This window comes from Archocentrus centrarchus, chromosome 15 (assembly GCF_007364275.1).
Source record: "Archocentrus centrarchus isolate MPI-CPG fArcCen1 chromosome 15, fArcCen1, whole genome shotgun sequence".
Classification (NCBI taxonomy): domain Eukaryota; kingdom Metazoa; phylum Chordata; class Actinopteri; order Cichliformes; family Cichlidae; genus Archocentrus; species Archocentrus centrarchus.
Window position 1 is genome coordinate 17,744,285 of NC_044360.1, and position 20,589 is coordinate 17,764,873.

Sequence of the window (20,589 nt, forward strand, 5' to 3'; positions counted from 1 at the left end):
TGTTGTGAGGGCCTCACATCACAATAGTGGTTGTTTAGTCTAGTTTTCCTGGATGTTGGGTAATTTGTATGTGAACAGGCTGACTATGGTGCTTTTCTCTCCTTTTGGTCATTTAAAAAAGCATCAGTATTTTTTTATTTTTTTTTGGCCTGACTTTGAGACATTTGTGTTCATAGACTGCAGTTGCGCAGTATAACAAGGCACACCTATAACTTTACAGTCACTGTAGATGAATCATTACATTTTATGGCAAAGACATGTTTTTCCTGTTAGGTTTAAGTTACTGGTAGATTAAGTTTAGATTAGGGCTAGGTTAACATTACACTACTAGATAGCGTACACTAAGGTTAGGGGGTGTGTTACACTACATTGGTAAAAGTATTGGGCCATATGTCTGTTTGAATTCAGATGTTTTCAATCCAATTGCCACAGGTGCATAAAACCAAACACCTAGACATGCAGTATGTCTTTACAAACATATTTGAAAGAATGGGTCACCCTAAAGAGCTCGCTGAATTATTCACCTTCGAAACAAGTCAGTTTGTGAAGTTCCTTCCCTCCTAGATTTTCCACCATCAACTGTAAGTGGCAATATTGCAAAGTGGAAGCATTTAGGAACCACAGCAACTCAGCCATGAAGTGGCAGACCACGTAAAGTTACAGAGTGGGGTCACTGAGTGCTGAGACTCATAGTGCATAAAAGAGTACCAAACCTCCTCTGGCATTAGCATCGGCACAAAACTGTGCACTAGGAGCCTCACGACACTGGTTTCAGTGGCCGAGCAGCTCCTGTAGGTGTAATGTGTAGGTGGCTCAATACTTTTTGTCTATATAGCGTATGTGGTAAAGTGTTTGTGTTATGATATAAAGTGTCCATTCTGTCTTATGACTGGGAGATTGCGGAAAAACAATTCTCTGAATTGTTAACTCGAATAATGCTAACTTAATTTCACCTCTTCTCAGTGTGTAGTGAGGGACAGTAAAGTATACATGCTTGATAAAAAATAAAACTCTGTATTATCAAGTGTATCATTTGGTGCCTGGTTGGCTCAGCGGAAGTGCAGGCGACCATGTATGCCTCAAGGCAAAGTGCAGGCAGCACAGGTTCAAGTCCCGACCTGTCGCTCTTTGCTGTGTGTCTTCCCTCATCTCTCCTCCCACCTTCTTGTCTCTCTGCACTGTTGAATAAAGCCGCTATGGCCAAAAAAAAAAAAAACGAAAGGAAATTATCATAAATTTACAGCAAATGCACTGAGGTCACAGTGAGCTGAACTCAAACAAGATCATTTTAAATTAGCTAAATAAATATATTTAACATTTTTTAATAAATGTTTTTCGACATTTACAGTACAGATGTTTTGGGAATTTCTGTTGATTGTGTTTTTGTGGTCTATCAGTCTGTCAGTCCAAATCTGACATATATTACATCAATAGGTTTTCACAGATTACTGTGAAACATTTATGCTCCTCAGGAGATAAATCGTGATGCTGATTCCCTGACTTATCCTCGAGCCATGCCATGTGGTTGACATTTGTGTTTTTCAACAAACTCTTTACTAAACCAAGGCCCTCTAGCCTTATGTATAGTGAACTACCTCACCTACAGGGGCTGCTTCTTGGTGAGAGATTTAAATCCATTTAAAGTGTGTGAGCAGATGGTGCCAGGTCTAACTGTGAAAATATGACCAAGAGAAGTCAATGAGCCAAATTTACCATTTTTGATGTTTCTGTTCTGATGCCTGTGAGCTAAGTACATGTGAACTTAATTGTTCCAGTGGTGTGAACATCTGGGCGTGAAGCAAACCCCCTCAGTTAAATAATAATGAAAGACGCACTTCAGCAAACCTTGCTTTTCAAGTGAGCATTTCTTGACTTAATCACTGTGGCCTTAAAGTGCATCAGATGGTTTTTTTTTTTTTTTCCCAAAACATACATGTTCATCAGTTTTACTCTTACAGCAGTGCTGCTTTTTACAGCCCAGGCTGACATGTTATACCCAGAGCTTTCTTGTTTCCTGTCAGAATGGCAGTGGTACCAGTTCCCAGAGAGCTTTCTGTGTATTTTATTTATAGCTGATGTGGGGGGAAAAAAGAAAAGATGTTAAAGATTCCTTTAGTAGAAAAAAAAAAAAAAAATCACACAGGGGATGTAAATTTACTTGTGCAGTCCTAAGGGACACTACATATTCTTCAGCTGTTACAGTACGAAATGATGACTGATCTGACCATAACCTGCTGGTCCGCATCAAGGAACACATCCTCTTCATATTTTGCTACCCCTCTGCGTACCCCTTGCTGCACCAGATGGACGTTTTTTGGCACTTCATGTGCAGTTATTATAAGTAAATTGCTCTAGATTGTACACGATTGTTTACAATTTAGGATGTTAAAAACCCTTCTCAAAAAATGACAAGCATGCAAAAATAATACTTTAGTCTTCTAAAAGAATCTTCTGTGATCATTACAAAACAACATCAGTGTGGAAATAAATATTTCTCTTCAATACTTTTGTCCGTTTATCTAAAAAAATATCAAATTTAGGACCATTTCAGCTAAATAATTTTCAGATTGTGGAACTGATGCAGTTCCACCTCTGCTTCTGTCCATATCAGTCTGAATTGGTTACATCTGTGTCTTTAGGCTGTGCCATATTTTGGTGTTAGTAGAGTGCTAGATAGTTTTGTAAGTGAGCTGCCTTTGATGTGGTGCTGGCACTCAGAGAGAGCTGTGTAAAACAAGCTGACCAAATGGATCTTTGTCTAAAAACATCCAGACACTGTTGTTCATTTTTGCATTTTAGTGAATTTTGGGCAGTCTAGCCTGAAGTAGCGTGCCAAATGTTGAATGAACAAAGGAAGATTTTGCGGTGCTGTTTCAGGAACCTGGTCCTGAATACTAATTCTCATAGTGGTCAAAATAGTTGAGCATTGTTTGCATAATTACATTCTTTTTTGTGTTTCTGCACTAATGAACTGCCAAGTTGAGTGTTTACCTTAAAAGCTAGTCTTGCTTCCTTACCTGCTGCTTGTATATACTCTAACCAAAATTCATCTCATACTGATCTGTAGTGTAAGATGCATTTAGAAGATGTCTTATCATGTTTCCATATATGAACAAGAATTTCTTCCCTTAAGATCTGGACTAAAGAATTATTGGAAGCTCTCAGAAAAGATGACAGGATAACAAAATAATTTGTGTAAGGCTATGACTTAATCCGTGCATTGTTTACAGTTTGAGGCCAGGAGTTTGGGACTTCTCCAGTGCTATGAGGAAAATTTCAACAAGGTTAAGCTCAGATTGCAACACTATTTCACCCCACATAAACTAAATTCAGCTCTGTTCTCAGCAGTTTTGTTGGCACAGCTGTCATTTCCGTAGACCTTTCCAAAATGGTCCAGTAGAGATTTTAACATAAATTTATGATCCCTTAGTTGTTATGATTATATGGTCTTCTTGTCTACTTTCCTAGTATTTACTTTACTATGCCATTCTTACTTACATTGTCCCCCATTTATTTATTTATTTAGAAAATTGGATTAAGATATATACTAACTGTTTTGTTTTTTTTTAAGTGACCTGAGTCTGTCTATTGTAAATTGATTGTCTGGTTTTCTTGAAATGAAAGAAATTAGCTGATGTTACCTTATAACTGTCATGTAACAATGTGTGTGGCAGGCAGAGTTGGAAGCAAAATTGCAGCACCCCAGAAGCAGGACTTTACTAAATACTCAGTTTATTTATGGGCAATGTTTAAGGAACACAATACAGACGGTCAAGAGCCAAAAAAACATAGAATACTCACTGAAGGGCTAAACAGGAAACCAGAAACCCACACACAGCGGGCAGGGTGCCTAAGATGATGACGCGACATGGAGCAGAAGAAACAGAGACAATAAATACAGAAGGGATAGTGAGGGAAGTGGCGACAGCAGGGAGAACAGGTGAACAGAAAGACACTAACGAGGCAAGGGGAAGCAAAACTGAACACAACACACCTGGAGCTGGAGACTAGGAACATAAAACAGGAAGTGATAACTAAACAGAAGACACAGAGCTGACCTAAATACAGGGTATTTGACAAGAGGGAGGCAGGCACACTGAGGGAGAAATAAACTCTAAAGCAATCGAACTAGGAAATCTATGTACACCAAAGAGAAAACACATGAAACCATAAACATTAGATAAACCAGGGATTGCTACATATAACTAAAATAAAACACTATGAAATAAGAACACGTGTAGATATACTAAGAAGGAAAATATATAAGAAAACAATGTAATTATAAAGTAACCAAGAATCTCAGAGTCCAAAACTCAAACACTAGGTCACAGACCCAGGACCGTCACACTAATATTAGATTCAACTCATTGTCATTGTGCGCACAAGGGACACAATGAAATGATCGTTCCAGATCACTTATCCAGAGACGAGCATCTGCGGTCATGCAGCCGGAGACCGATGCTACCGTTAGGCAATGTGGTTTAAGTGTCTTGCCCAAGTACACAACGCAGCGCAGGGATAGGGGCTCAAACCTGCAACCTTCCGGCAGCAAGGCAAGCGCCTACCCACTGCGCCACTGCCATGAATATGTGCTGCTTTTGAAAATTTAAAAGAGAAAACATGCATCTACATTATTTCACTTCTTTTGCATGCTACGTTTTCTGATGCCTATGTACAAAGAATGAAATTTAGTATAGGCCAGTGTCTATGACATCAATAGGTTTAATATTTGCAAATATATTTTCGCCATTATGGTTGATCATCCTGCACGAGTGGATATTTGCATTTGTAATTTACAACAATACCCAGAGGTTGTCATTTGAGAGGTTAACACTTACTGCTGTTTTCTAAAAGTAAAGGATAAATGTTTACTGAAGCAATCAGCTGGCTAATGAAACACTCAAGCTAAGGGCGGAAGTTTAAAATGCGCAGGACTCTGGAATACTTTTGACACTAACTGAACAAGGCAGTTTTTTGTTTTTGTCGAAATGTTGTTCCTAGTATTTTTCCATGTTCACAAGTTACTTACAAATAACTTGTAACTTTATATGGTACTGACTTGATTTGGATTGCTTGATTGATTGATCGATCGATCACACAGCTGTTGTCTCCCCCGTCTGGCAGTGAAGGAAAAGCTAAACCCCACAGTAGCTGTGCTGACTGTAGCCTGCTCCTTCAGTTACTGTTGTCTTAAGCTCTCTGGCCAACCAGTCATTGCTGGTTGACATAAAATGCATTGCTAATGTTACACATACTTGTTGCCGCAGGCACCAGATCAAAAGCTACAGTATATTGCAGAATACAAGCAGGTTTAATCAATGCTGTGTTAACTCATTTGGAAACAGTTTGAATGTATATGTAGTCCCTGCTCTAACTCTGAGACTCATGCATAAAATAAAACTGTTACTATAAGCCTTTTTATGGCACCTGAAATATGGACTAGACAGTGTGGCTATTATCACTTCTTTTCCCTCTTTTAGAGAGTATGTTGGAGGGGATTTCTGTTTTCTCTTTGTTGTTCAGCAAGACTTTGGCTCTAATAAATTCTTTTCTTCATGCTCCCTTAACACACTCTTTTTCTTTCATGTCTCTGGTTTTATCTTTTTCTCACACACACATACACATTGATGTCTTTATTATTCAATCTCAGCCTGAAATGTCTATGCTTCCAATTCATCCTTTATACAATGTCAGTATAACTGGTTTATCACTGCACTAAACTATAATTGAGTATGTCAGTGCATGTTTATCAAAGCTGCTGTTTCAAGTTCATTAATACCAGGTCAAACTGAACGTGGATGGATGGATTTCAAATCAAAATGAGCTTGTACTTTTCAGTTATATGCTTCCAAAAATATTTTTATAAAATTGTAAAAAAAATTGTGCATTTTCACATTGTTTTTCTTGCATTTCCATTACAGTTATTACATGGATGGCAGAATAAACAAAGCAGAGGACTTCCTAAAAACACGTCTTTTGGACACACTTGCAGAGCAGATCAGTAAAGTGACCAAGGTAATTAAGTTTTCCTTAAACCTCTTCTAGAAATAATCCCAGTTACATACATATTGTATGCTTGGTAATATAACTCTAATTGAATTATATATCTGTACTGTACATACAGAAGCAAGCATGTATTTCAAGGATCTTATTCTGGGGATCTCCTCCCCACCCCACCCCACTTAAACAACAGTTATTTCTATAACTTTAAAGTTTAAGACCTCTTTAAGTGAGGATATTGGGAAAAAAAATCTTGACATATTTTTGCATTTCTTTTGAATTTGCAAAATTATGGATCATCCAGCCCTGAAATTGTTTTTGTGATAAAGAAGCCACATGTGCAAACCACAAGCGTAAGCCCTGAGGGTAAGGGGTTTATGGCTGCCAATCAGTAATATTATCAAAAGTAGCTGAGTTGAGCAGTGCCAAAGTGCCTCAGTGAAAATAAGCAGTCTGTGCAGAGGACAAAACTTCAAACAGGAAAAATGAGTGAAATTCTTTTGTGTATCACCATTCAACCAATAAGATCAGGTTTTTGTCTTTCTGATTTGGGTACATATTTATTATTGTTGTCCATGTATCAGTAGAAGCATTTTGTTGGTAGCTCTAATGACTTCCCACTACCTTGCAGACACTAAAATTCAGTCGTTATCATAAAAACATTCAGCATAACAAAAAATGTCCCTCTCCATCATTAAAGTTTACCTGAGTAAAAATGTATGATTTGATTGTAATAGTCCTCAAAATATTCCTGTGATGGACTAGCGACCTGTCCAGGGTGTACCCCACCTCTTGCTCAGTGTCAGCTGGGATCATCTCCAGCCGTGTCAAAACTCCGAGTTGGATGGATGCTCAGAAAAATTTTGATGAAAAGAATACACTGTGTCTTAATCCTAAAACTTAAAATCCAAATTTGGTGATAATTTTCTCTTCCATGACTAATTGCAGGTTGTGAACACACATACTCCAGGTAAGAAGGTGTGGCTTGGTGGACTTGGGCCAGCATGGGCAAGCGGCATCAGTAATCTCTCCGACACATATGCTGCTGGCTTTCTGTAAGTACTGTTATCATACTGTCCTTTCTTATGAAACTGTTGAAGTCACTATTGAGAGAACTTTCATATTTGCTAATCAAAAAATATTTATTCCTAGCAAATGACTGGTTCTTTCTTATGTATCACAACTAAACCACATATTTTGTCTGTGAATGTCTTCACAAATTGCAGGTGGGTGAACACACTGGGTATGGCTGCATTGCATGGGATTGATGTTGTCTTACGTCACTCATTCTTTGACTATGGATACACACATCTTGTGGATCAGCATTTTAACCCTTTACCTGTAAGTCTATTTATTTTATTTCAACAAAGATTAGAATGACTGTAGGTTCCCATTGTCAGTACCATGATCAAAATGGCAAAGATGTGACTGGACTGCTTTGTGGACTTTTCCCTTATCAGACCCAGTGCCTTGATGGCACTTCTCGCTCTTTCCCGTGGGAGCTATTAGCTGAGATGAAAGGTGTTTAGTGGTGATGAGTAGTTAGACGCGGGGGCAAAATGCCATGTAACCTTAGCCCTTTATCAGTAGCTCAGGACAGTGTCACTGCTCCCCTCAACCCCCATCATAACTTTGTGCTTCTCTGTGTGGGACAGTCGGCCGGTGAGAGATCTGCAACCTGAGAATCTGATACACAGGCATGTTAGTCAAATAGCCTGCAACCCTGTGTGGAATGAAACTGCCCAATGCCAAATTCCCTGGTGGTTTGGTCTAAAAAAAACACATTACTGTTTCATTGTTAGTTACTTGGTTGTGCATTATTAGAATATGAGGTGAAAATAATATAAACGTGTTTGTGTTCATAATATTTGTTTCTTATTAAACCCGCTGATTAAATTCTTTTTAAAAGGGTACTTTGTATTGTTGCCTCACTTTTAAGCTAATCTCATTTTGTAATGTAATGTGTCAAGGAGTGATAAAATGCTGCCATGTGCCAAGTTCATAAAAAAAAGATTTATTAAGTTAATAAAAAGGGGTTTATACAAAGCAGAGTCAGTGTAGGGTGAGAGGATTATATTAATGGCGTGGACAGTAAATCATTCTTCCTGCAATAAAGGAAAAAGATGATGGAGTCAAGGCATTTCTCAAACATTTGTTATTATTTAGGACTTTTATTCTTTTTTAAAATTATTGCTTTACTTGATTTTGGTACTAGAATGTGTATTGGCAGCTCCAAAATACAATATTATCCACTAATGTTATTGGGCTCATGAACTAATTACATCTGCAAAAAAAATTTTTCAATAATACCCTCATTAGGTCTCACTAGCAGCCATGCACTTACTTCTACCTCACTTCACCTATAAGATATTAAACAATAAAGATGGCTTCATTTTTTCCTCCCTGTTTGTCTCCATTATTTTTCTGGGAATGGGGATCTCCCGCTAGGATCACAATGCTTTTAACATGGCTGGATGTCTGAAGGCTGCACTAGCCTACCTGCTGAGAGAATTCACTGCAGCGCCAACCTGTCCTCTGCATGAGAAATTTATGACCTGGCCCCATCCCCTATAGGGTGACGCCGACATTGGTAGAATCCAATGAAAGCCCCCAGCTCAGTGAATGACTCAACTACTTCATCTTTTTTCCACACTTATCCCCCTCCCCTTCATACTTTTTTTTTTAAAGCAAACTCTTCTTTCCTAATCATGCTCCTCTTTCCTGTTTTGTGTTGTTTTGACTCCACATGTGTCAGCCATCTCCCTCCAGAAGTGAGTGGTAAATGCCTAAATTAAAGTGATGGCTGATTTTGTCTGAGATACGTTCTTTAAACAGAAGTATGTCTGACTGGCAGTAAGTAAGAGGATTTTGCTCATGATTGAATAGAAGGAATAATTTTTATTTCTTAGATAAAAAGCAGATTGATATTGCAATGGGTCAAAAAGAGAGAGACAGAGAGAGATAGCAAGCAGTTAGAAAAACAGGCAAACATTTTCAATACCTGGAGATCTAGGACCTCAACTGATATTTCTCTATAATATTCCACATTATGCATCACCGCTGTGGTCATCACAGCCGCAGATTAAATTATTTCTGTTTGTTGATGTTTTTGTGTTACTTGTGTTTGGGAATTTAAAAATAAAGCAACTATATAGAATCAATTTGGTCGTCATTCATAAATGAAACCCAAGACTCATAGCTACTCTTTGTTTTATATGCTTTGTAATAATCATGGATCATACATTCATTCATCCATCCGTCCATCTGGCTGTGGCCAGCACTATACTGTTCTATACTGTGCTGGGCTTCTTCGATGCCTTGGCAGCAAATTAAGTTAAAGTCTGAGTGGAAAAAAGAAGCCCTTAAATGTTGCCATATGCAGGATTGCATGGGAACTTCCTGAGGAGCACATGTTGTTCTGGGTCTCTTGAAGAGGTGTTGAGTCTGTATAGTCTATAGAGTGGAATTCGGTATGGTGGACCACTCAACAGTCATAATGAATACAGCAATTCATGATCGAGCATAATATTTTGTAAAAATGTAATATTTGAGACATGTCAATTCTAAACGAGTCAGTAGTTGTTAGATACAGTGTGACATGTTATATGTGACAGCTCCAACTAAATGTTAAGTCCAGCAGTAGGATTACAATATTTGTTTTCATACACTATCTTGCTCTTTTCACACATACTAGCATATTGCTGGCACATTCTTAACTCTCACAATTTGCAAAACACAGTCTGTTTCTACAATCACAGGACATTTCATGGCTCAAATAAAACAAACAAAAAAAAACCCAGAGATTTTAAAACTAAAAGAAACCAGAGTCTCTCTATTGTTTTATTTTTGTTTTTTGTTTTTTTTAGATTCAAATATAGATTTTTAAATGCTTTTGTGCTCTTTGCTGCAGTCAGTCAAATCATGCGTGTAAAATTTCTTCTCCACACTTGTTGCTTTTCTGCTGTATCATCAATCCTGTATTAAGAATTATAATGAGGAAATTAACTTATGCAGCCATAAAGATAATTGTTGTCTCTGTGTGTGTGTATGTGATGATATTTCCTTTACAGGATTACTGGTTTTCTCTGGTCTTCAAACGTCTGGTTGGTCCCAAGGTTTTAGCTGTGCGAGTGGCTGGACTGCAAAGGAAGCCAAAACCAGGACGAGTCATACGAGACAAACTACGTATCTATGCCCACTGTACCAGCTACCACAAGTACGTGTTTAACTACCTTGGATTAGTTTGTAACCTGTTACAGGCTTTCTGTTGGGACTGTCAGACAGAAAACAGATGACTGTGGTTTAACCCCCCCATCCCCATCCCTATGCTCCTTGCAAACACCTGAGGCTGGTGTCTGGTGGGGAAGAACAAAATCCCTAACTGGGCCATTTGGCTTCCCATAAATAAGCAGACCATGGACACCCGCTCATTCACAGCTCAGAGTCTATAAAACTTAACGGGTATCACTTATCAGGTGTGTGGGTTCTGTCTCCCTGTCGTCAAAGGGCTGCTGAAAGGTGTGCTAGGCCTTTATCCCATGTCGGATTGGCTGGAGGGGGATATTTGAGGGGGAGGGACAATAAGGCAGTCTGTGCTGGGAGGAGATAAAGAGTGCCACCGTGGCGTGTTCAAGGTTATCATTTAACCCAGGCCAGTGGCTGTCAGCACCAGGCTAGACTTACGGCCATACTCTAGACGGTGCTCATTTACAGGTGGAGCATCTCTTAGAACAATATTGTAGCACAGCACAGATAGATGGTTGATAAATGAGCAAGAAATACTACAGAAGCATGAGTTCTAATGACACTCATGCAGATATTTTAAATAGTTTTCAACAAGTGTACTCATTCAGTCACTTGGTATGTATTGTAAATTTGGGAGTAGAGAAATGCCTTTGGCATCTTGAGTGGAGCTGCTGAGCTCCACTCAAGATACCAATCAACCCTAGACTCGTATGTTCAGACAGTGAAGCACTAAAGCAGCCTGTCTCATATCCAAAGCCACTTCAGTTGCCATTATTTCTGCCACTTTGTGGTTTTACACAGTCAGTCCTTAAGTGGTCAAACCATTGTAGTCTTGGTGGTTTGACTAAATTGTATTAGAGAGCAAAGAATATAAATATGCCCAAGCAGTCTTTGCAGATTAAATATGACTTCCACTGGCCTTTTACTCCTTTTAGTGGTTTGCATGGCATTTTTTTCACTTTCCAGCGATTCTCCAACATCAAACAGCATCAACTAATGTTTATATTACTGGTTTGGATCGCTAAGAATTTCATCATTTTAAAGGTCTAAAAGGTTATTATCCTACTTCATCTAACCATCTGAGCCATGGCCCACATTTCTCAGAATCAAGGCTCTAAGAGTTTAACACAGAGCCAGATATACTGGCTCTGTGTTAAACAACAGTACAGGACTATTTCTCCTGGTAAGTATATTAAACATTAACACTCCTGTCAGGTTATTTCTAAACCTGTGCACAAAAAACAAAGATAAACATAAAACCAAAACTCAATATGACTTTGAAGATATGAGATTTTGGAGGTGGTAACTGGGAGATGTCTACCAGACAGTGAACACCAAGGCTGACATGTGGTATTCACTAGAGCTGTGTTGTCTTTGTCCTCATATATGGGCTCTTATTAGATTTTATCATGTTTGTCTTATCTGTCTCACTGGGTTATTTACCTTTGCCCAGTATTCCTATCAAATTGTGTCCCCAGTGCTTTGCTTTAAGGAGAGGGACTCAAAGACTGTTGTCTGTGTAACTCAAGAAGTGTTGCCCTTTGTGTTCACACCCTTCATTTGACCCTGGGCCAGACAGCGGCAGGTTTCAATACTGGATATTATACAAGAGAAGCTGATTCCTGTATTAGATAGTCTTTATCAGAATGATGAAGGCTTTTTCTTTCTTTAAAAAAAATTATAATGGCTTTAAAAATGGAATGCTGTTTAATATGTTTATGCTAAGCATACAATAGTTGATAGGTTTTAGGCTACAATAAAGAGTAACTTGCTGTGTAAAGGAATTTCCTTTTTTGAGCCTGCTTTATCTTTATTAATTTTCTGCAAACCCTTTGATCCAGATTAGATCAAGGAGTTGTGGTTTTATTCCATTACTATATGGGATGCAAATATCAAAGACTTTATTCTCTTTGTAGTCATCTTTAATTATAGAGAATTTTATTCAACATGGCAATGTAATATATAATGAATCCCCATTAACAGATGTGGAGAGGAGACTTTTTATGTTGTGCACTGATGGTTCTTTCTAAATGTAAAGGAAAATTAATGTGGTGGTGCTCATCTTTTTCTTTGTGATGCTAGTCATAACTATGTCAGAGGATCCATAACAATCTACATCATCAACCTGCATCGGTCAAGAAAGAAAATCAAATTGGCTGGAACATTACGGAACAAGACTGTCCATCAGTACCTGCTGCAGCCCCATGGCACGGATGGACTCCGAGCCAGGTCAGCATCGCTGTCTCTTCTTCTCTGTCTTATACACAAATACAAATATGCACTTAAACAAGCACACCTGCTTTGAGTAATTGTTTTCTATCTGAAATGGGATATTTTTCCCATTCATTTAGGCCAATCAGACGAGACAGATGTGTTCCTGAGAGACAATTATTGCTCATGTAAAACAAAACAAAAATGAAAGAAACTGTTTACTCCGTTTGAGTAAACCTTGGTTTGTAATAGTATTTACTTTGTGCAAAGGTCTGAAAGACACTGAGATGAAGAATAGGAAAATTACAATTTTATAAACAGCTTTATGGCTCAAACGTTAATAGGGTGTCAAACATCAAAACTTCAAAGAGCTGCAGTGAATCAATTTACTTTTAAGACCACAGTGTGTAATTTATATGGAGCCAGCATGTTGAGTGAGTACCACACCACAAAACATGCAAATATGCACTTAAATGCAACTACCTTTTCCTGTCTTTATCTGGATTAGAGTCAGGTGAAGACAAGTATTCTCATAAAGAATAATGCAGCAATTAAAGCTAAATGAAAAAATAAAACAAAATTTGTTCAGACTGCCATTGTACTGCTTTCATATGCCAACTTAGTGACTGAAGGAAATATTCAGAGTGCAGAGTCCTTCACAAAGTTTTAATGTGTTTGTGTGTCCTTGTATGAGTCTGTTTTTATAACCTACAACAGATGTTTTAGCAATGGATTTTTATACATTCCATTTAGCTACAATGTATTTCACTTTATGTAACAAGGTAATATAATTCCCATTTCCTTAAAATGTCTCTTAAAATAAAAACTTTATGGTTTCAGTCTTTAACTCTCTCCCTTAAGCTCCTGGCCTGTTATTCCGACTCAGACGTAAGACACGAATCCTGGAATAACAGTCTAATGACCTAAGACTATGTGTGTGCATGTCTGTCTTTTTGTTATATGATACCCACATGCGGCCTTAATGAAAGCTCAGGCATAATCCTTCAATAACAGTGTAATGATGAGGATGTTTTAGGTGTTAGAACAGGATTGCAAGGCAATTAATAGGAGAGCAAGCTAATGATGTGCATGGCCTAAAGTGCTTTCATTTACCACATGGAGTGCAGGGAGATTTTTATGATGAATTTAGCAACACCAGATGTCTATAAATTCGTTTGAGTAGTGGAACTTTTTAAGTTTTCAGATCCATGTATGTTGAAGAAAGGCTTTGAGCAGTCCGGTTTGAATTACAACTTCTCATTACTGAACATCATTTTATTTGATCTTTTCTTGAAATCAGTGTTCATGTAAAAATCTCCAGACCACTCACTTTTATCCCTGTATTATTGTGAACCTTGCAATGTCAGTGAAAAATTAGCTATAGCAACACAGAAAACAATGAGGATACTCCACTTGCATTACTAATAATTGGTATGCGGTCTCCTGTATGGATACCACTACAAATTAAAAAATAGTAAAAGTTATACGCATAGGGCATTACTTATGATGAAAACTGCTGCTCGACTTTGGATTTGTTTGGGTAAGCGTATTACTATGATCATGTCCTGTCAGGAGTCTAATAAAAGAAAAAAATATGAATAGCCTTTACAGTAAATGGAAATGTGGCTACTGATTCCTTTTAGCTTTGCAAAGAAATTGGAGAGAGGCACACAGCATTGTTTTGATGAATGTGACAAACTAAATCATTACAACATGATACAAAAACAGGTTGTTTTAGAAAATTGTTTCAAATATATTTTGAGTAATTTTTGTAGCTCTGTTGGGCTTATCACAGTGAGCAGCAGTAGCAAATGCTGCTGAGACCAAATATACTGGAAGTAATACAGATTACCTGAAATGTTAGTAGAGAAATAAACTTGGGTTTACTCTTAGTATTTTCCACTCAACATGTCTGTTTTTACACTTCCCGTTAATTGCAAGAATGTGACAACAGCACCCCCTGCTGGCAGAAAGATAATCCTGACTGAAGTCATCCAGGTCCTTAGTCTTTTGCTGACAAGGTGAAGAGTCTTATTGGGTCTGTTAAGTTTGGTGATGCGACAGAACACACTCTGTATTTCCTGTCTTCTTCTCTTTGCAGACATGTCCAGTTGAATGGGGAAAAGCTGGTCATGATGAACAATGAGACATTCCCAGAGTTGAAACCCAAGACACTGAGGGCGGGACGGACAATAGCTATGCCGCCGATGACTATAGGCTTTTATGTTATCAAAAATATTAACGCTTATGCCTGTCGGAGATAACATTGATCCTTCATCATACCAAACCACCAACACCAGTTTCACTCAGAATTTCTTTTTGAGAAATGTCAAATTTTCTCAAGTAATCTTACAAACAGAACAGTTCTCTGGATAACAAAAGCCTCTCAGCACTGAAATCGGTATTTCTGTGGAAATATTTAAATGCTCAAGTAAATCAAAAATAAACCCAGGTTTTCTCAGTCCAAGACACACACTTGCACTTCTGTTGCTTTTCACCGGCAGTTCCTCAAATGCTACAAGACTGCTGTTGCAAAAATGCAAAAACACTTTCTCTGATTTGGTGTAGCAGAGTTTAGCATTTTAAAAGTTTATTTACAGCCTCGTTTCATAATCTTTGACCAACAGAATGAGGAGAAAAAAGATCTGAACAGGCAGTTTTTCCAAACTGTACACAAGTCACTTTCAGTATGACTTGATCCTTTCCACAGAGAGAAAACATGCCACGGTGTGTTACTTCTTAACCACATGCTGTCTCTGTAGGTTTTTGTATGCATGGGTTTTATTGATAAAGCTACTGATGTGTCTTTTCAGTCTGTTAAGGGTGGCACTCAAACCACACTCTTGTTTCCTTTGTCATATCAAATGGCTGAAAATTGCAAATCTTTCTTTTCTATTTTTTGTGTGTTTGTGTTCTTTGAGCCTCTTTTGTGCTGCACACTTCAATTTAACTGCAGAAAAGCCAGGATGCATCACTAGTGCTGTTTTGCTGTGATACACAGATAAATAATGTGAACCCATCAATCACATCGCCTGGATCCACACAAAATCGGACTATATATAAAGAAATCTAAAATACTGATTTTTCAGGTGCATTTTAGCACTTCCTACTCTCTTTTCTGTGATCTTCTGTTTTTAATCTCTTAATGCTGCTAGGTTTCTTTTGTACTAAATATACTATATATTTTACATATTGTACAGGTTCACTGTCATATTATTAGATAATGTATTGTACATAAAAAAGAGTGATAAAAGTGTTTTAAGCTTGATATGTTTACTTACATTCAGTATACACCTAATTTATATTGCTTTGTTTTCATATTTCTATTATATAAGAGCTGTACTCATGTCCCAATTTTAAAGTGAAATCTAAACAAACAAAAAAAATAAATAAATAAACCCTGTAGGAATGTATTCATTGAGTAACGGGATGACCAACTGACTTTGGTAAAAAACAAAACAAAAAAATACATGGTGGTGGGTCAAATTAAAAGACAGAAAAAGAACTACCTTAAGATGGTTTATGGATTCACATCTCTATTTGCCTTTGTTTTATTTCAAACTATTTTGACTACCTTGTGCTGAAAAGTAAGACCACAGTCAGTAAAAAGGTCCCCTCGAGAGCTCTGAGAACTGACATGATTAAGAACAGTGATAAGTGTCTAAACATGTAAAATATAAAGAATTATCCTCTGAATGTGTTTATACTTAATGTAGAGATGTTCATATTTCATTTGGAGAGCATTATTTTATATATGTAAAGTGTGCTTATATTATTTTTTGTTAAAAAAGTTTACATTAATAATAAAGACCTAAAAAAAAAAATTCCCAAGATGTTGAATGCTTCCTTCACCTTCTTTTGTAAAAATGAAAAATTCACCATGCCACAATCTGCACTAAAACAAAGAATATAATCCTGCTCAGATGTTAAGTTTGTCTACAGGTCAGACTCCATAACCTTTGCCTGTAAATTCATTATGGCATTAAAGAGGATTTAGGAGGAAGTTTTACGTCTGCATAAACAGCTAAGTCCCATCATGTGAAAGCGCAGTGAAACCAGACACCACAGCAGTTCTCGGGACATGACTGGGATCTGCAGAAGCACATGTTTTACAAGGAGTAGAAAAAAGAAACAAAGAAATTAGAATACATGATTTATACTTGCACAAGAGCACAAAGAGAAGCAGAAAGGCCCTTGTACTGAGATACCATAAATAAAAACTGTCAAGTTCTTGTAGCATCCCAATACAAAAGCACAGTATTAAAGTTAACTATCGTTGGTGCACTCACTCAATCAGCCCCTCACACACAGAAACTGTTAGACTCTGTGGCCCCAGTTGTGGAAGCAGCTGGAGCAAGTCTTTGTAGCGGGAAGAGTGCTGTCTTGTCACTGCATGAGGCAGCTGCTGATGGGAAACATGAAGCCAGGATGAACTAAAAGTCCAGACCTCAGCTTGACCCAGACAGGCTAAACCTGAGCCACACTTGGCTCAGTGTTTTCTGATGCACAGACAACTGGAATCTGCGTGGTAGAGTCATACAGAAGGAAAATGAAGAACTATGGTTAAATCTCACATGCCCTCTGGCTAAATGCGCATCATTTAGGTTCCATCAGGTTCTCCTATCCAAGTGTGACAGAGAAAAACTCCACTGAGCTGATTTCTGCATCGGTGTTTCATGACAGAATGGCCACCACTGGCGGCCTTTCAAATGCCATGATCCAAAGCATGTACCTTTAATTATATTTTGTTTTAAGTGCCATTCATGCGAAATAGGTTCTTGCTTTCATGTAAGAAGCAGAAATGTTTGGTCTCAGAAATGAACTTCAGGAACAGCCTCCTTTCACATGTGGTTCATTTTAAACAGGCTGACACTGTTGACATGTAAGAATCAAACCAGACTCGTTAACACCTGGCCCATTTCATCCGGGATCTTTGAAGAGAAAATTTTATTCATTATACTGCATTGGCCACACATATATATATACAAGCTTAGATAAAAAACATGCTGTATTATCAAAGCACAGTGAAAGAGAACAGACATGCTAAGCTTGAGCAAGATAAAGTCGATTAGACTGTGCACGTTCTCCAGAAAATTGCTTGAAATGCATTGCCAGTGTGAGTTAGAAATATTCTCCCATCAGCTACCTATTGATATGGATCAGAAAATTAAACTGCATGCCTTTCTGATGAAAAGCATGTTGGATATATTAACCACCTGCAGTACCTCTGCCCTGAAAGTAATGGCTAAACAATAATTGACCGAGGCAATGGGAACAGCGAGGCCTCAGTGAACTTCCTGAGACTCAGACCAGGATCTTATCGACGTGAATGGGGCAAATGGTTTTATTTGGCAAACTCTGGTTCATATAAACCTGTACCTTGTGACAATAACTGCTGAGCATCAATTCCTCTGACAAAATCTAATTGTGTTGTGGTTTAGGAGGACTGTGTGGTGTCCAGCCACTTCTGCGTGACAGTGTCTCCTTAGCAGAGGTAACTGTTACCCAGGCCCACCTAACACTGTTTATACTCCATGATCCATTTTGAGACATGCAAGGCCCTCTTGCTCTGTTAGCAAACACTGAGGATTTCATGATGTTTACACTGTGTATACAGGATACAGCTTAAGTAAGACTTCTGTGGATGCTGGATCCCTAGAAAACTGATGGACCAGATTAAACTTTGGCCCACAACACAGAAATCTTGGCATTCTGTACCATTTTGAGCCAAGCAAGGTTAATAAAACATAAATATTTATACTACTATGGTTCTTTGCTCCACTCAGAAGCAAAGCATACAAACAGTGCCGAATATTATGATATAAGACAGATTTGTTGAAGACATTTCTCTGAAAAGCATCATAGTATTTGGTGACTGTGTTTTCATATGGAGGATGTGTATAATATGCTGTTTACTGCAAAGGGTTTAGGCACCAAAAAGGGAGGATACTTTCATAAATAGGTGTTTAAAAAAATGCAGTACAAGGGAACACTCAAATCAATATTTGGTGCAATCAATTTTGCATTCAGGCGAACTTCGCAGGTTGTTAAAAGCACCTTGAAAACCTTGAAATCGTTCTTGTATAGATTTACGCTGCTCCTATAGTCTCTTTCTCACACTGACCCAATGTCATTGGCTCCAAAGTCAAACTGACCCAGCAGCCTGTAAAATTAATTCAAGCCAGAAAAGATGCCTTTCCTTTTTGGTTTTGGCCTATTTGGGAACATAATTTGCGTCAGTATTTGCCGTACACATGACCTGACATGTTTGTCAGAAACGCTTCCTGTTAACCTGCAGAGCTGGGTCACTCTACAGTTCTGTTCATCTTTATTCTCACTGTCGCCAAGATCTAATAAATGACAGCGCTACAGTAACTGACTCTCCTGAAGTGCTCTTCCTGCATGACTGAAAACCTGATCTAAAGATTTACACAACAATGTGTCTTTTGCAGGACTGTATGTTCCTATTCTGATAAATCTTCCGCTTTTCCGATTCAGAGTCACGAGGAGGCTGGAGCCTATGCTGGGTACAACCTGGACGGGTCACCAGGCTGTCGCAGGGCTAACACAGAGAGACAACCATTCATGTTCACATTCATACCTATGGGAAATTTAGAATCACCAGTTAACCTAACAAGCATGCATTTTGGACTGTGGGAGGAAGCTGGAGTATCGGGAGACATACTGAGGCTGGAGGCCCCAGCCAGTGGATTCAAACCAGGACCTGTGAGGTGACAGTGCTAACCACTGCGCCACCCAACCAAGTAGAGCACATCCTAAAATTTTTGCACAGCATGCACAGTGAGGTCGATGTATATTGCTTTTTTATTTTAGCTATTTACCAAAACATATTACAGTTATAGAAAGGGTATGATCTTAAAGTGCAGAGTGTTGCTTTAATTCAAGAGGTTTCAACTCCTCAATAACCATCGAGGAATTTTGATACACAGTCCCTGGTTTCAGGGGAAAATTAAGACAGGATTAAATAAAAAGCTACTTTTGGCTGCTCCCTTAGTCACAGCCTCCATGTTTCTTGATTTGCCAGTTTTTGCACCAGATGCCCTTCCTGATGCAACCCCAAAGTGATTTGTGTCTCCTCCTGGGATTGAACTGTGGATCTTTTGCTTACAAACCACTACACTATGGAGCCACCTAACATTAAATAGAATGTTCATTCTTATTACTTCACTGAAAATCCTGAAAATATTTTCTTCACAAAACTTTGCCAAGCCATTACTTCAGCTTTTTTTTTCAGGTGTTGTTTGTTTGTGAGTTTTCCCGCCTTGACTTCAAGTAGTGAAACGCACCTTGACATGGTCAAGATCAAGAATTTGAAGAATATTCCACTTCCTGACCTTCAGAAACTCTTGGGATGCCATCGCTGTTTGTTTTGGGTCTGAGCTGTGATGCACTGCTGCATTTGATTCAATCTGAGCACAAAGCGTAGCTCTGCAGACTTCAGCATTTATCTGGGTGCTCCATAAACACTTGAGCAGCCAACCTTAACCCTTATTGATAAGTAATAAGTGTAAATACTTATTACTTATCAATAAACACTTACTTTCCTTATTGTCTCAGGAAGCCAATCGCGTTCAGGCCATCACGACTGCATTTAACAACTAATGCTTCGGATTAGTCATTAGTCATTCTAAGCCTTCTCTGTCCTTTTCCCCTCACATCCTTCAGATGAGAAAATCTCATCAGCAAAGGTGGTGGCAGAAGCATAACTTCCTGAGCGGTAAAAGAACGTTTAAAAACATTTCTGGGCAAAGACAGCAATCTTTTTATGTTTTATGTGAATCAGATTTTACTGGCGACTGTACAAATGCAATTATTACACCAAATAACTGCCTAAATAAGCACTTGCAGACATTTTAAGATGGCTGTGAAGCAGCAAGACTTGACTTTGTACATGTACAGGTTCATCTATCCAAAGACTGCTGTTCAATAGCTTTTTAGGTGGCAAAGCCTAATCTGGCTTTCCTAGGCTGATCGCTGGTTTGCACATTATGGGGAATGAACTGAATGGAGAACTGGGGAAGTGTTTTTGATTTGGCTATTTGTTCTTTAGCATCCAGTACTGTTACTCTTCTGTGGGTGTCCAGACCTTTTTATGCTGCTAACCAATGTTTC

The 20,589-nt window shown here is 38.3% G+C and overlaps 1 protein-coding gene across 2 annotated transcripts in view; it reads left to right on the forward strand.

The window, feature by feature from the left end:
- Positions 1-16,189, forward strand: part of hpse2 (heparanase 2) — a 61,723-nt gene extending 45,534 nt beyond the window's left edge. For both annotated transcript variants that reach the window (XM_030748263.1, XM_030748264.1), the window contains 6 exons: positions 5,922-6,015; positions 6,949-7,055; positions 7,227-7,341; positions 10,071-10,216; positions 12,328-12,474; positions 14,558-16,189. In XM_030748263.1, coding sequence (XP_030604123.1) covers positions 5,922-6,015; positions 6,949-7,055; positions 7,227-7,341; positions 10,071-10,216; positions 12,328-12,474; positions 14,558-14,720 — 772 coding nt within the window. In that variant the 3' untranslated portion in view covers positions 14,721-16,189. The remainder of the gene's footprint in view (positions 1-5,921; positions 6,016-6,948; positions 7,056-7,226; positions 7,342-10,070; positions 10,217-12,327; positions 12,475-14,557) is intronic.
- Positions 16,190-20,589: the final 4,400 nt, after the last annotated feature.